The sequence below is a fragment of the Pezoporus occidentalis genome, unplaced genomic scaffold (genome assembly GCF_034315485.1).
Source record: "Pezoporus occidentalis ecotype Australia unplaced genomic scaffold, CSIRO_AGI_Poc_V1 ctg282, whole genome shotgun sequence".
In the NCBI taxonomy this organism is placed as follows: Eukaryota; Metazoa; Chordata; class Aves; order Psittaciformes; family Psittacidae; genus Pezoporus; species Pezoporus occidentalis.
In genome coordinates this window covers 399173-413223 of record NW_026914741.1, presented here as the reverse complement: position 1 = coordinate 413223, position 14051 = coordinate 399173, and the positions used below count along the sequence as shown (strand labels likewise).

Genomic DNA, 14051 nt, shown 5'->3' with positions numbered 1-14051 from the left:
CCAGAGTTCCTGCTCTGGCATGACACTGGTTCTTCTGCCTGTGCTGGGCTAGATCTCCCTGTATAATTCTCCTCAAGGACCAGTCCCCATGCAAACTGCCACTTACTGCTCCCCATTCCTGCTGCACTGTATTAGTTACGAACATGAAAAGACCTTCTTCCTTATCCTTATCATTCCTTATCTTCATCCTTATCCTTCCTTACCCTTGTCCTAGCCCTCCTTCTCCTTCTCCTTCTTCCTTATTCCATTTGAGATCCTCAGAGCAGTGAGAAGGGCGTGCAGCAACCTCACTGCCCTGAACTTCAAGAGAGCAGACTTTGGCCTCATCAGGAACCTGCTCAGTAAGGTTCCATGGGATAAAGCCCTAGAGGGCAGGAGGTCAAACTCAGAAGGAAAAAAGGAGCTTACAGAAGGTGGAAGTGAGGACATGTGCCCTGGTGGAATTCTGGTGTCCTCAACATAAGAAGGACGTGGAGCTGTTGCAGCAAGTCCAGAGGAGGCCATGAGGATGATCAGAGGCTGGAGCACCTCCCGTATGAAGATAGGCTGAGAAAGTTGGGGCTGTTCAGCCTGGAGAAGAGAAGGCTGCGTGGAGACCTCAGAGCAGCCTTCCAGTATCTGAAGGGGGCTACAAGGATGCTGGAGAGGGACTCTTCATCAGGAACTGTAGCAACAGAACAAGGGGTGATGAGTTCAGACTGAAACAGGAGATTTAGGTTAGATATAAGGAAGAAGCTCTTCCCTGTGAGGGTGCTGAGGCGCTGGCACAGGGTGCCCAGAGAAGCTGTGGCTGGCCCATCCCTGGCAGTGTTCAAGGCCAAGTTGGACACAGGGGCTTGGAGCAACCTGCTCTGGTGGAAGGTGTCCCTGCCTGTGGCAGGGGTTGGGGCTGGATGAGCTTTAAGGTGCCTTCCTAACCCAGACCAGTCTGGGGTTCTATGATGTTACTCAGTTGCACCCAATGAGGGATGCAGCCAGATTTATTTTTTGCAGACTCTCACTGGAAGGGTTGCTCATAAAGGCTGGTAGCCACTACCACCATCTTGGAGGAGCAGTACCAGCTCTTCCTGCTGCAACGTCCTCTCCTGTAATTCCTTGGAGACATGGAAGAGCAAACCTTCCAAGAGAGGAGAACAAGGGAGTCAGTATTTCCTCCCCACAGCTTGAGGATCCTATGGGATGGTCCCTTGATGTGCTGGTACAAAAACTACTCTTAAATCTCTACTGCAAAGGGTGTTTTTCTCCTGGGGACCTGGAACTCGAAATCAGTGTTGGACATGCATGCTTCCAGAGGTGATCCTGTCTTTCTCTTCCTAGCCAGCATTGTTCCCCTGCAGTGCTGTTTCTCTAATGCATTGAAGCTGCTGCACTTCTGGAGATGGAAGAAAACCGGATAACCCTGGACAACCTTGGGAAGGGCTCAGATAACCCAGCTTTCAGCTCCGTGGTAAGTCCTCCTTTCCCCTACGTGTGGTACAGGAGCTGCTCAGGGTGCTCCAGCTAATGATGTTTTCCAGGGGGAGGGCAGACTGTGTGAGGGATGTGACGGTCCATGTGGTGGAACCAAAGAGGAGAGGAGAGGAGAAGGGAAAGGGAGATTTTCCTCCTACTGCAGGTAGGATAACCCCTGGAGATGCATCTGTGTAGGGTGTTTCCAGTGGTCATAGCAAGTCTGCAGTCCTTGGGCCAGTGATTCCCCTGATCACAGAGCAGAGCAGGGTGGTATTGACCACATAGCAGGGATAGTGCCTGATGACTCCATATGGTTTTGTAGGGGTGCAGTCAGCAGTGCAGCCACCCAGCAGAAACCTCCACTCATTGTGCCCAGGGTGTTGTGTGTGTGGTGGGGTCTCCCTTGCCACAAGCAACCAGCTCACTCCTCCTGGGAGCAGGCAGTAAGGTTGCTGGAGGCCATGGCACACCTATCAACCATGCTGCTGCCACAAGCACCCTCTAGTTATGACCTGGCTCTGTTGAGTTGGACTGGGTTCACCTTCAGGTTCCATCTTCTGTGCCTCTCAAGTCTCTGGCATGTGACTCTCCCCAGGAAGGCTGTGCAGCCGGCTTGCAAGGCAAAGCGCTTCTGCAAGGCTTATGCCAAGGTGTTGAGAAGGGTCGTCCTGGCGTTCCTTGGAGTAGGTGAGGACTTCCCAGTGCTGAGACCCCATCTCCACATCCCTTTGGCTGGCCATGTCCCCAGCCTCCAAGAACTGGGCATGGCCACCCATGTGGAGGTTGTATCTACTCTCACCCCATGGCCTGCCCCCTCCTCAGTCACCACTCCTGTCCAGGAGGGCTACCTGCTCCTCACTATCCGCCTTCCCTTTACCCACCTACCCAAAGGGTTTGCAATGCCTGTTCTGGTTGCTCCATGTGCCCCTAGACAGCTGAGGTGCTGTCACCAGTGAGCCCATCTGCTGGGTTGGTGCTCCCTAAGTCCTCCTTCTGCACAGATGGGAGCCTCAGGGAAACTAACCCCATTGTTGGCCCTGGTTAGTGTTATGAATCCATGATCTTATGGGCCTGATATTTCTGACCTCCTATGTGCCTTCTCCAGCCTACCTGTGCTACTTTATCGCGGCCTGCTGGTTCAACTTCCAGCGAGCCCTTCCGTTGGTTGTGATGACTGCTGTGGTTGTCTTCTTCATCTGCTGGAGCCTCTTCAAGAAGCACTGTGGGGCAAAGGTGCTGCTGCTCCTCAGCCCCATTTGGAAATGCTTCAGAAAGTCCTGCCTATGGCTGAAATGGTGAGTCAGGAAAAGGCAGGGCCAGATCCCTCCCAGTACCAGGTCCCCTCTCCCATGGCTGCCCTGACAACACAACCAGCAGCTGGGGGCTCTGGACAGATGCCCTAGTCCTGTGCAAGTACCTCATGAATGATGAGGAATGGCCCAGCCTGGGAACCACTTAAAAACCATGGCAGAAACATCCTGCTACTCTACCTCAGCAGCATGATGGCTGTTCATAGCCCCTGTTTGTGTCCGAGCCCCAGGTTTCTTCAGATGCATGGACCTCACAGTGGCTCCTCCCACACAATTAGCTTCTGCCCTTCATGAGCTTCTCTTCCCATGGGGACATCCTCTCTGTGATGGTCCGGGAATTTCCTTTGCAGGCTGTTATGGGTGGCTCTCCTGGGAGGCCTGATCATATGGCTGGCTTTGGACACTGCCAGAAATCCAGAGCAACTCATCTCACTGGCCGGCTTCTGCTTCCTGGTGCTGTTCCTGTTTGCCTGCTCCAAGCACCACAGCGCAGTATGTGCTTCAGACGTTTCTTGCCCATTGGTGCTCTCACAGCATGTGGCCTCCCAGTACTGGGAAAAATGTGCTTCTCTCCCACTGGCATCCCCTTATGGCCCATCACTGGAGCTCCCTGGAGGAAGCAGAATCCAGCAGGGCTCCTGGGCAGAGCTGGATCAGCATGGGAGCTAAGCTGGGTGGATGGAACCAGCCCCAAAGCCACCCACTACTCTTTTCCCACTGCTCATCACTGTGCTCCCTCATGGTGCCTCTATGGCGTTTTCCATCATGTCTCTCATACCTGGGTCAGATGCAGACCCAGCACTAGGCTCATGCCTGAATTTCAGATGTCTGTAGGTGGAGGGTGGGCCAGAGCTTCAGGTGACTTGGGCAGAAGTGATTGAAGTCCCAGTGGTTTCCAAACCAACCTGCTTCAATGTTTTTTGGGCATCTGTTGCCTCCAAAGGATTAATGAACAGGAAGTTTTGATCCAGCAGGTCTGTACTAGCTGTCAAACCATCAGAAGGTCTCTGTGCCTTTCCCCTCCTGGGTAAGCCTGGCAGATTATATTCCACCAGCCAGTTTCTGAGTCCCACCAACTCATCTTCTTCTAAACCCAAACTCTGTGGATTACTGTTCCAATTTCTTTATTAGTATCCCCATGACATTCATGCAGGTGTTTGCCATATGCAGCTGTCAAAGGGGCAGGAAGCTAAGAAAGGGAAGTCTGTAGGCTTCACTAATATCTCAGTCCCTGTTCTGTTCTTGGTCCCCAGGTGTCATGGAGAGCTGTTTCTTGGGGTCTTGGCTTGCAGTTCATATTTGGACTTTTCATCCTCCGAACAACCCCAGGCATCCAAGCTTTCCAGTGGCTGGGTGACCAGATCCAGGTACTGCATGTGCTCACACCACCCCATGCTTGTGCCCTCCATGTAGCCCCCCCTTGGGATGCAAGGACCTGCAAGAAGAGCAGAGGGTGGCATGGGGTGGGGAAGCTGCAGAGACTGCACACTTAGAAGCATTTTTGCTTGGGACTTGAGAAAAATCAGCTATTTCCTGGTTCTCTGCAGCAGCCAGGATCCTTTGGTGCAGTTTCCTATGCAGGCTGCTGCTGTGCCCCAGCACTTGGAGACAGCCCACCAGTGTCCACAGCTTAGGTTTCAGCAGGTCATTATCTGGTGTGGTGGTGAATTGAGCTATGGGGCTGGGGGGACAGACTCCTGCTAGGTAGATGTGAGATGTCAGGGAGAGAGCTAATGGAGATCTCCCTCCTCCCATGTAACTTCTCTACTGCAGTTCTTCCTAGGCTACACCACAGCTGGCTCCAGCTTTGTCTTTGGGAGCACGCTTATTGAAGAAGTCTTCGCCTTTCAGGTCAGCTTGGAGTATGGGCTATAGGGAGAGAGAGGCCGAGCCTGGCTCTCTCCTGGTCTGGCTGCCTTGCTGGATCCTGAAGAGCATGGAGCTGAACACAGCCATGTTTACTGCAGTGCTCAACCAGCTCAAGCGTGGGTCTCCCCCAGCTTTGTAAACATTGATGGACCTCCTCAGTGCCATAAGGGGTTTGCACTGGTCCCCTGTCCCAGCTGCCAGTCCAAAGTTGTGGCATCCCAATAGTGAGGGCTGGCTATGCAGTACCTTGCCATGCCCATTTCATGGGTCAAAAGGGCTTGGTCCCCAAGTGTACTTAGATGTGTTGCTCAGCTCTCCTTTAACCCTATGCCCCTGGTGTCTTGCCTACAGACTCTGCCCATTGTTGTTTTCTTCAGTTGTGTGATGTCCATCCTCTACTACCTTGGCATCATGCAGTGGCTCATTGTCAAGGTAGGACCTCTCACCTGGCTCTGGGATGGTAGTGGAAAGAAGAACCTGGTGGGTTCTCCGACTACTGTGACCACCTTGAGGGATGTTCCAGGAAAACTGGCATAGTGCTAATCTGGGGTGATTTGTTCTGCCTAAAAGAATAGACACAACACCTGCCTTTCTTGCATGTCCTCCTGAGAAGGTCCATCCTTGGAGCTGATGTTGCTGCCTGGTCTGTGGACACTTCCCAAGACCACCTGTGTGCAGCCTGAGGGCCCTGCTTCATGGGGTGGGTGGTAGGGTGCCAGGAGTCTTTGGAAACACGGCAGCCTTGTCTTTCCCCAGATCTCCTGGATCCTTCAGGTCTCAATGGGCACCACTTCCACTGAGACCCTGAGTGTGGCAGGGAACATTTTTGTGGGACAGGTAAGGTCCTGAGCAGGAGATCCAGCTCCTCAGACCTTGCAGCTGAGCCTGCCCTGGAAGAAGGGTCTTCTCCTCCCTTTCCAGGAGACCTATAGCCCTGCATGTCCCTGTCTCAAGGACAACTGGGCTTTCTCTCTTGCAGACCGAAGCCCCGCTGCTCATCCGCCCATACCTTGCAGATATGACCCATTCAGAAATCCACACTGTGATGACTGGTGGCTTTTCTACAATTGCAGGCAGTGTGATGGGTGCCTACATATCCCTTGGGGTGAGTGCATAAGCAGATGTGTGCCCCATGCTCCCTGCCATGGGGTCCTGACACACAAGAACTGCCCTGGACTTGTGGGTGAGAGAAGACCCCCAGAAGGTGCCCCATGGTTCCTTTCCGTAAGCAGGATGAGGGCAGGGTGCCTCCATGTCCAGCCTCACCTCTGTTGGTCTGTCCAGAACCCTGAGCCCTGCCAGGTAGGAGGCACTGCTGTGGGACCCTCATTGCGTGTCCTTGCACAGTGAGCAGGGGAAATCTTACTGAATCATGGGAAAATTTAGCTTGGAAGGACCCTATGGGGATCTCTGATCCACCCTCATATCCAAATTACGTGATGGCAAAGCCCACAGGGTAGCCCAGAACCTTGTCCAGGTTGGTGGTGAGCATCCCATGGAAGGAGGTCCCCCCTCACCTCCCTGAAGTGAGGATTCACAGGAGCCTCGTTTGTGGAGAATACTTTTTCCATATATGCAACTGGAATTTCCCACTGAAACTGTGACATTGATTCTCACTCTTTCCCTGGGCATCTCTGAGCAGCATCTTCCCACCACCCCCCCTTTTAAGTAGTTGGGAACAGCTACTACAACCCCCCAGCCCTCTTTTCTCCCAGGTGAACAGGCCTCACTCCCCCAGCATGGCCTTGGTGGTCCTGTGCCCTGACCCCTCCAGGGATGCCCTCTCCAGTTCATCAGTGTCTCAGCCATGGAAACGGTGTCCAGATGTGGCCTCATAGAATCATAGAAAGGTTAGGGTTGGAAAGGATCTTAAGATCACGTAGTTCCAAGCTCCCTGCCATGGGCAGGGACACCTCACACTAGACCATGCTGCCCAAGGCTCTGTCCAACCTGGCTTTGAACACTGCCAGGGATGGGGCATTTACCACTTCTTTGGGCAACCTGTGCCAGGGCCTTACTGTCCTCACAGTAAAGAACTTCCCCTGTTTCAGCTTAAACCCGTCACCCCTTGTCCTATTGCTACAGCCTTTAATGAAGAGTCCCTCTCCAGCATTCTTGTAAGCCCCCTTCAGATACTGAAATGCTGCTCTGAGGTCTCCATACAGCTGCTCATTTCCAGGCTGAACAGCCCCAACTTTCAGAAGAAGGCCAGAGAAAGGAAGACTTCCCCCTGATCGTAGAGAGTTGGGTTAGGGATAGGTTGGACAGACTTAACACCTACAAATCCATGGGCCCTGATGGGATGCACCCGTGGGTGTTGAGGGAGCTGCACCCACCATCTTTGAAAAATTATGGAGAATGGGAGAGGTGCCCAATGATTGGAGCAAGGCCAATGTCACTCCCATCTACAAAAAGGGCAAGAGGGAGGAGCCGGGAAACTACCAGCCAGTCAGCCTTACCTCCATCCCTGCAAATGTGATGGAACGGGTCATTCTGCAGTCATCACCAAGCATGTAGAACAGGTCACCGGGAGTAGTCAGCATGGATTCACCAAGGGTAAATCTTGCCTAACCAATCTAATAACCTTCTGTGATGACATAACAAAATGGGTCGATGAGGGGGGAGCAGTGTATGTCATCTACCTTTCAGCAAGGCTTTTGACACTGTATCCCATGATATTCTCGTAGGTAAGCTTAGGAAATGTGGGTTAGATGAATGGACAGTGAGGTTGATTGTGTCTGAATGGCAGCGTTCAAAGGGTTGTGATCAGCGTGATCAGTGGAGTAGAATTCAGTTGGAGGCCTGTAGTGAGTGGTGGTCCCCAGGGAGCAATACTGGGTCTGGTCTTGTTCAACTTGTTTGTCAGTGTCCTGGATGAAGGGCTGGAGTGCACCCTCAGCAAGTTTGCTGATGATACAAAGCTAGGGGAGTGGCTGATACACCTGAAGGCATGCTGCCGTTCAGCAGGACCTCCATAGGCTGGAGAATTGGGTGGAGAGAAACCTGTTGAGGTTCAGCAAGGGCAAGTGCAGGGTCCTGTACCTGAGGAGGAAGAACCCCAAGTACCATTAGAGGCTGGGGCTGACCTACTAGAGCAGTTCAGATGAGAAGGACCTGGGAGTGTTGGTAGATGATAAGTTGACCATGAGCAGCAGTGTGCCCTTGAGCCACGAGGGACAAGAGTATCCTGGGGTGCATCAGAAGTGTGGCAGCAGTCAAGGGAGGTTATTCCTCCCCCTCTACTCGACCCTGGTGAGGCCACATCTGGAGTACTGTGTCCACTGATGGGCTCCTCAGGACAAGAAAGACAAGGAGCAACTGAAGAGGGTCCAGTGGAGGCCACAAGGGTGCTCAGGGGTCTGGAGCATCTCTCTTATGAGGAGATACTGCAGGAGCTGGGCCTGTCTAGAGAAGAACAGGCTGAGAGGGGAACTCATCAATGCAGATCAATGTCTCAAATGCAGGTGCCAGGAGGATGGTGCCTGACTCTTTCCAGGGGTGCCCAGTGACAGGATGAGGAGCAGTGGCCATGAACTAAAACACAACAACTTTCACCTCAACACAAGGAAGAACTTCTTTCCATTGCAGGTGACAGAGCCCTGGCACAGGCTGCCCAGGGGGGTTGTGGAGTCTCTGTCTCTGGAGATACCCCAAATTCACCTGAACATGTTCCTGTGTGACCTGGTCTGTGTGGCCCTGCCTTGGCAGGGGGTTGGACCGGTTGATCTCTAGAAGGCCATTCCAGCACTAATGATTTTGTGATTCTGTGATTCTCAGCCTGTCTTCATATGGGAGGTGCTCCAGCCCCTGATCATCCTTGTGTCCTCCTCCAGACTTGCTACACAGCAAGCATCTCCATGTCCTTCTTATGTTGAGGACACCAGAACTGCACACAGTGTTCCAAGTTGGGTCTCACGAGAGCAGAGGGGCAGGATCACCTCCTTTGACCTGCTGGTCACACTTATTTTGGTCATCGGTGCTCTACAGCGAGGAATAAACCTTGCCCTCGATCTGCTGGCTGAGATCCTGCTATTTAAACATTAATTAGTCTACTTAAATGGGTATTCAAGGATAAAAGGTCAGAGAAATGAGACATTGCCATTTGGCAGGCAGGGGAGGTGTGAAACTGTGAACGTGGCCCTTTGTCAGGAGGGAGAAGTTCACAATGTTGCACATGATAGAAAGGGATGAGGAAGGGGCAAGGATGATTATGGTTAGGTCAAACAGCAGGAGAATTTACACCTTCAAGGCCAAGATCACTTCAGTTCCACCAATGCCTCCATCCAGGTGAGCTGCCCTACATGCCATGGCCAGCTTACATGGGAAACAGACAATTTTCCCAGAGAAGCCCAAACTGCTGATGCCAGCAATGTGGGGGTTCCCTGGGGTGGCATGTCTTGGGGCACAGCCTCACATGGAGTTGCCTAAGCCCACAGTCTGCACATTGTAGATAGATGCGGCATCACTGATAGCAGCTTCCGTGATGGCTGCACCCTGCGCCCTTGCCATGTCCAAACTCGTCTACCCTGAAGTGGAAGAGTCCAAGTTCAAGGGCAAAGCAAGCATCCGCCTTGCGAAGGGGTGAGTGTGAGGATGGTGGAGTGGGGCTGCACTGTGTGGGGAAGCCATGGGGGCAAATGGGGGGCACAAGTGGACATTCCAGGTGGCCTGAGGTTGGGAGAGCCTGTGGTGTGCTGACATCCACAGACTGGGAGCTGACTTTGCACAGGGAATGCTTGGCCACAAGAGTCAACTGGTTGGTGTTTTTTTTCCATACAGAGAAGAGCAGAACATCCTGGAAGCTGCAAGCAATGGGGCTGCAGCCTCCGTAGGGCTCATAGCCAACATTGCAGCCAACCTCATTGCTTTCTTGGCGGTGCTGGAGTTCATCAATGCTGCTCTGCGCTGGTTTGGCGAGATGGTAGACATCGAAGGGCTCTCCTTCCAGGTATCCCCAGGATGCAGCCCCGTCATCTGGGCTACCAGATCCTGCATCCCCCACCCATCCCTACCTTTGCCTCAGTAGGCTGCTGAGACCCTTGTTGGGTGTTTTGCAAATGCTGGCAGCAGGTGTCTGCCCCAAGCCTGGGGCTGTGCAGGTGGTCAGCTCTGAGTTGTTCCCTTCTGGGATCCTTTTCCCAGGTTATCTGCTCCTACGTCCTCATGCCTGTGGCCTTTCTTATGGGGGCAGACTGGGCAGACTCTCCGCTGGTGGCTGAGCTCTTGGGGATGAAGATCTTCCTGAATGAGTTTGTGGCATACCAGCAGCTGGCCACATACAAGAAAAAACGTCTGTCGGGTCTGGAGGAGTGGGATGGGAGCCGGAAGCAGTGGATATCTGTGAGGGGCATCTCCCATCCTGCCAGGCACAGGGCAGGGTGGAACCAGATGAAATGGAGCATGGGACATGGCTGGTCAGGCAGGAGGATGGCTGTTGGGGTGGAAGGGCACTTACGGCCAACTCGATGTGGATGTTCACTATCTGCTGGGTATGGGGTCATCCTAAGGAGTCAGTGAAACTCTTTCCCATTTATCCTGCTCCTTGGTGGGGCAGATCATGGTTCCAGAGGGCCTCCTGTTCCCCTAGCCCAGCCTCTCCCAGGGGCAGGCTGCCTAACATCTGCATTCTTGCTCCCAAAATTAGCTGAAGGAGAAAGGACTGGGATGGGGGACTTACCTCCATTGTGTCTGTCTGGGCTGGGAACTATGACAGCTCTGGGGCTGCTCCTGGGCTGAGATGACTATTCCCTCTTGCTGTGCCCTCCAGGAGCGAGCCGAGAACATCACCACCTTTGCACTCTGTGGATTTGCCAACCTCAGCTCCATTGGGATCATGCTGGGAGGTCTGGGTGAGTGTGGCCCACATCCTGGGTGCCTAGCAATGATGCAGGGCAATCCTGGGACCAAGGACTCAACTGGGGCAGAAAGAATTTGCTGCCCTCAACCCTCCATGTTCAGTCTCTGCCAGCACAGATACAAGAAACAGGATTTGCATGAGGTGATTAGGGATGATTTTGCACTGCACCCATGGGCAAAAGCATGTGCATGTCCCACAAGCCCAGGTGCCACCCAGCCATGCGGCAAAGAGCAGAGACTCCAGTGTTGAGAGCATCGAGTGCTCTGGTTGATCACTCATGGGTGCAGAGTGGGCTCAGTGCAGAGTGTGCTGGGTGCTGGCTGTGACTGCCATGCCACCCAGACACCAGCGGTTGAGGTGGGCAAGGTGGTATGTGATAGAGCCAGCTAGGGACCTAGGACACATCCCTATCTTTTCCCAGCCTGGGGTGGAGCCAGAGCAAGGACTTAACTCACCCCAGTCTCTGCTTTGTCCCTGCAGCCTCCATGGTTCCCCAGCGCAAGGGTGATTTGGCATCCATTGTGCTGCGAGCCCTACTCACTGGCACATGTGTCTCCATGCTCAATGCCTGCCTGGCAGGTAAGTCCCTGCCTATTGCCAGTGGGCCAGAATGAACTGGGGACAGGCAAAGACCTATAAATGCAGGTGCAGGTATGCATGTCCTCCTGATGGCTCTGCCAGGGCCTCCAAACCCTTTGCAGGGGCTGCACAGCAGCTGTGCTGGGGCCCTTCAGCCTCATTTGGGCTAGGGGTATTTCAAGGACAGCTTCTGGGGCACTGCAAGGGGTTCCCTGGGATCACTGCTGCAACAGTCTTGGGGTGAGGTGGGAGAGTGCATGCACAGTCCCAGGTACAGGATCTGCAAGCAAGCGTAGGGTGAGGGTATGGGACTGGGGAGCAGGGTCAGGGTGTGGTATGTGCATGCATGGTCCCTCAAGAGCCGCAACCAGGAGACTTTGTCCCCCAGGCCTCCTTCATGTGCCAACAGAGGTGGGTGACTGCGTGACCTTCCTCAGCACTGCCAACTTCAGCTCTACCAGCTACACCATGTATACCTGCTGCAAGCAGCTCTTTGCCAGGTGGGTGTGAAGGGCCCCAGAGCCATACGGTCCTGCCCAGAGACACAGGCAGTGGCCAGCACCTCATCCTGACCATGCTTCTCTCTTTCCAGCTTGGTGCTCGACAGTGGGACGGTCTCCTTCACGGGAGCCTGGGCTGGCCAGACAGAGGGCATGCGGTGCCTGACACAGTGCTGTGGGCACTACAACCACACTACCTGCGAGGGGACAGCCTAGAAATATGCAAACACGGCCTGGAAACACCAGCATCTGCAAAGTCTGGCCCCAAGCCTAAGAAGTGCCCCATCAGAAACCTGCAAATTTGGTCTCCTCTGCTCCAGTGATGATTGACAGCTGCATGCACCCTGCAACCAGCACCCTTAGGTGCTAGCCCGCAGACACAAGGGAACTGCTCGCAAATAAATCACGGAAATCCCCATGTACTTGCCCTCAACCCCACTCTGGCCCCGGACCATGGCTGTCCCACACAGCATGAGGTGCTTTGCTCAGGCTGCAGGCTGCAACTACCACAGCCAGCTTTTCCTGCAGCTGTCAGAAGCTGAGCCTCTGCCATGTTCCACCTCAGCTTTCAGGTCTGGCCCAGCCACCCTCTTCTCTCCTGTAGGGTGTGGATGAAAGTAAAAACCATTACTTGAAGACATTTTCCTCCCTCGAGCACAAAGCTACCCCATCCTGCTGTGTTTGGGTGCATCTTTTCCACAGGGACCACAGCAGCAGGGAACAGGCCAGTCCTCACTTTATTGCACCCATTCGCCAATGCAGCCTTGCTATGTACATCATTATCTTACAATGACCCCACAGCAAAGCACCAGGACCCCAGAGCATGCCACACTCCCAGCCCGGTCCCTTCTGGTGCACAGAGCCACCCTTCTGGACATCACTTTGCAGGGTGGCACTACTGGCACCCAGCACCCTCTTCTAAAGCTCCATGGAAGGTGATGCTCTTCAGCATGATGAAGCACGCAGCTCTGGGGCTCTTTGCAAGCCTGCTGTCCATTGCCACGCTCTGGTGGCTGCTGCACACCTGAGTGAGCTGATGGGCGCAAGGGAGGCTTGATGTGATGCAGGGTGCTTTACTTTCCAGCATGAGCACCACTGCTTGTCCATCACTGCCTCCTGATGCAGGGCAGTGGGACCTGGAACAAGTGCTGCTAGCTGCCACTGGAATAAGGCATGTGCCAAGCGGGGGTGATGCCAAGTGAGCATGACCAGGTTGTGCAATGGAGCTGAGCAGGGTGTATGGGGTCTGCATATGGCAGGTGGGCAAGGAGGGGTGAGTCCTATAGGCTGGATACCCACATATACCTGGCATGGATGGGAGGTGCCCCTTCGCCCCTCTCCTGGGTGCCCCGTGTGAGGTAGAGCAACATTACTGTGGTGCTGGGCAGCACCTGTAGCAGCACTGCTGCCCCCAGCATCCACCCAGCAAGGGGGTGGAAGGCTGACCCCAGGGTGCAGGGGTTCAAAATCCCATCCCTGTGAGCTGCCCGTACTGATGCCAGTGCCCTGTCACAGGCCTGGACCCCAGAGCCCCACACAATGCCAGCAGGAGCCCTACAGGTCATACTAAACCCCTCCACAGCATAACCTTGGCAATCACAGTGTGCTGCTGGGCTTCACATCCTTCACATAGAGCACTGGCAGGGCTTGGCCCGGTTGCTTTATGGAGGACAGAAACAGGCATATGAGGTGCTGGGAGCCGGGAGAGCAGCCCAGGCTCCCAGTTTGCTCAGGGGAGCCAGGCAGGGGGCATAGCGCTTGCAAAGCCCAAGGGAGCAGGTGTAACAGCCCCTGCCTTAAGGCGGGGAAACAGAGTCGGGAGAGGAATGTGAGCCTGAGCATGGAGGAGCTCCACCACCAGCAGCAGCTCTTGTAAAGAGGTATTGGGAAGGGGTCCACACTGCCCAAGGCTCACATTCTCCCCATGACTCCCACTACCACACACCACACAATGCAAGTGCTGCGGGCCAGGGTGGGAGGCAAAGGGAGAAGAGTGGTGGCCACTGCCAGGGTCGCCCCTTCCCAACCTGGCCACATGCTGCCTCCTGGCTGTTTGGATGGGGATCCAGAGCAGGAGGTCCCAGCTACAGCGGTGCTGGCTACTGTAGGCAGCCAGACCTGCTGCTCTCTCCTGACCCAGGTTTGGAGGCTGCTAGGGTCTCCCCTGTTTCTGCTGCTCTTCGAGAACTCTTGGGGCTCACAGAGGCCTTGCGTGTACCCTGGGGACTTGCCAGCCCCTTCTTCTGGAGCTGGGGACTGGACTGCACAGATTTCCTACCCACGGAGGGGCTCTTGGAGCCTTTGGGCTTGGCTGGCTCCAGCGTCTTCAGGCCGAGGATGCTGCAGTAATGGTTACACTGGTGAGCGGTTGTGAATTGCTCCAGCAGAGAGGGGAAGCAACTTTCCTTCAGCCCCTGGTACCTGCAAATACAGTAATCCTCAGCCTCTGCTTCACACCAGGAGATGTCCCACTGGAGCAGAGAG

The 14051-nt window shown here is 54.3% G+C and overlaps 2 protein-coding genes across 10 annotated transcripts in view; one reads left to right on the top strand and one right to left on the bottom strand.

Moving 5' to 3' along the window:
* The first annotated feature begins 1165 nt into the window (after positions 1–1165).
* Positions 1166–12000, top strand: LOC134167284 (sodium/nucleoside cotransporter 1-like). 6 transcript variants are annotated; one of them, XM_062625784.1, is made up of 17 exons: positions 1166–1444; positions 1518–1615; positions 2048–2139; positions 2558–2747; positions 3113–3254; positions 4016–4129; positions 4536–4613; positions 4983–5063; positions 5388–5468; positions 5611–5736; positions 9082–9212; positions 9411–9579; positions 9774–9971; positions 10399–10480; positions 10969–11067; positions 11456–11567; positions 11660–12000. In XM_062625784.1, exons 1-17 carry the CDS (start codon positions 1379–1381, stop codon positions 11781–11783), a joined length of 1983 nt encoding a protein of 660 aa, XP_062481768.1. In that variant the 5' UTR covers positions 1166–1378; the 3' UTR covers positions 11784–12000. The 6 variants fall into 6 exon arrangements, with proteins under 6 accessions (XP_062481768.1, XP_062481766.1, XP_062481767.1 ...); XM_062625782.1 differs by having other exon boundaries at positions 2000–2139; XM_062625783.1 differs by having other exon boundaries at positions 1166–1447.
* Positions 12001–12285: 285 nt separating this feature from the next.
* ALPK3 (alpha kinase 3) overlaps positions 12286–14051 on the bottom strand; it is a 35960-nt gene continuing 34194 nt past the window's right edge. For all 4 annotated transcript variants that reach the window (XM_062625776.1, XM_062625777.1, XM_062625780.1 and 1 more), the window contains one exon: positions 12286–13988. In XM_062625776.1, coding sequence (XP_062481760.1) covers positions 13667–13988 — 322 coding nt within the window. In that variant the 3' untranslated portion in view covers positions 12286–13666. The remainder of the gene's footprint in view (positions 13989–14051) is intronic.

Excerpts from the sequence above, each read along its gene's own strand:
- LOC134167284 (XM_062625781.1), top strand. The coding sequence starts at position 1,379 with ATGGAAGAAAACCGGATAACCCTGGACAACCTTGGGAAGGGCTCAGAT. Across the intron at positions 4,614-4,982 it reads AAGAAGTCTTCGCCTTTCAG|ACTCTGCCCATTGTTGTTTT; the intron begins GTCAGCTTGGAG and ends TCTTGCCTACAG. Across the intron at positions 11,068-11,455 it reads GCTCAATGCCTGCCTGGCAG|GCCTCCTTCATGTGCCAACA; the intron begins GTAAGTCCCTGC and ends TTTGTCCCCCAG.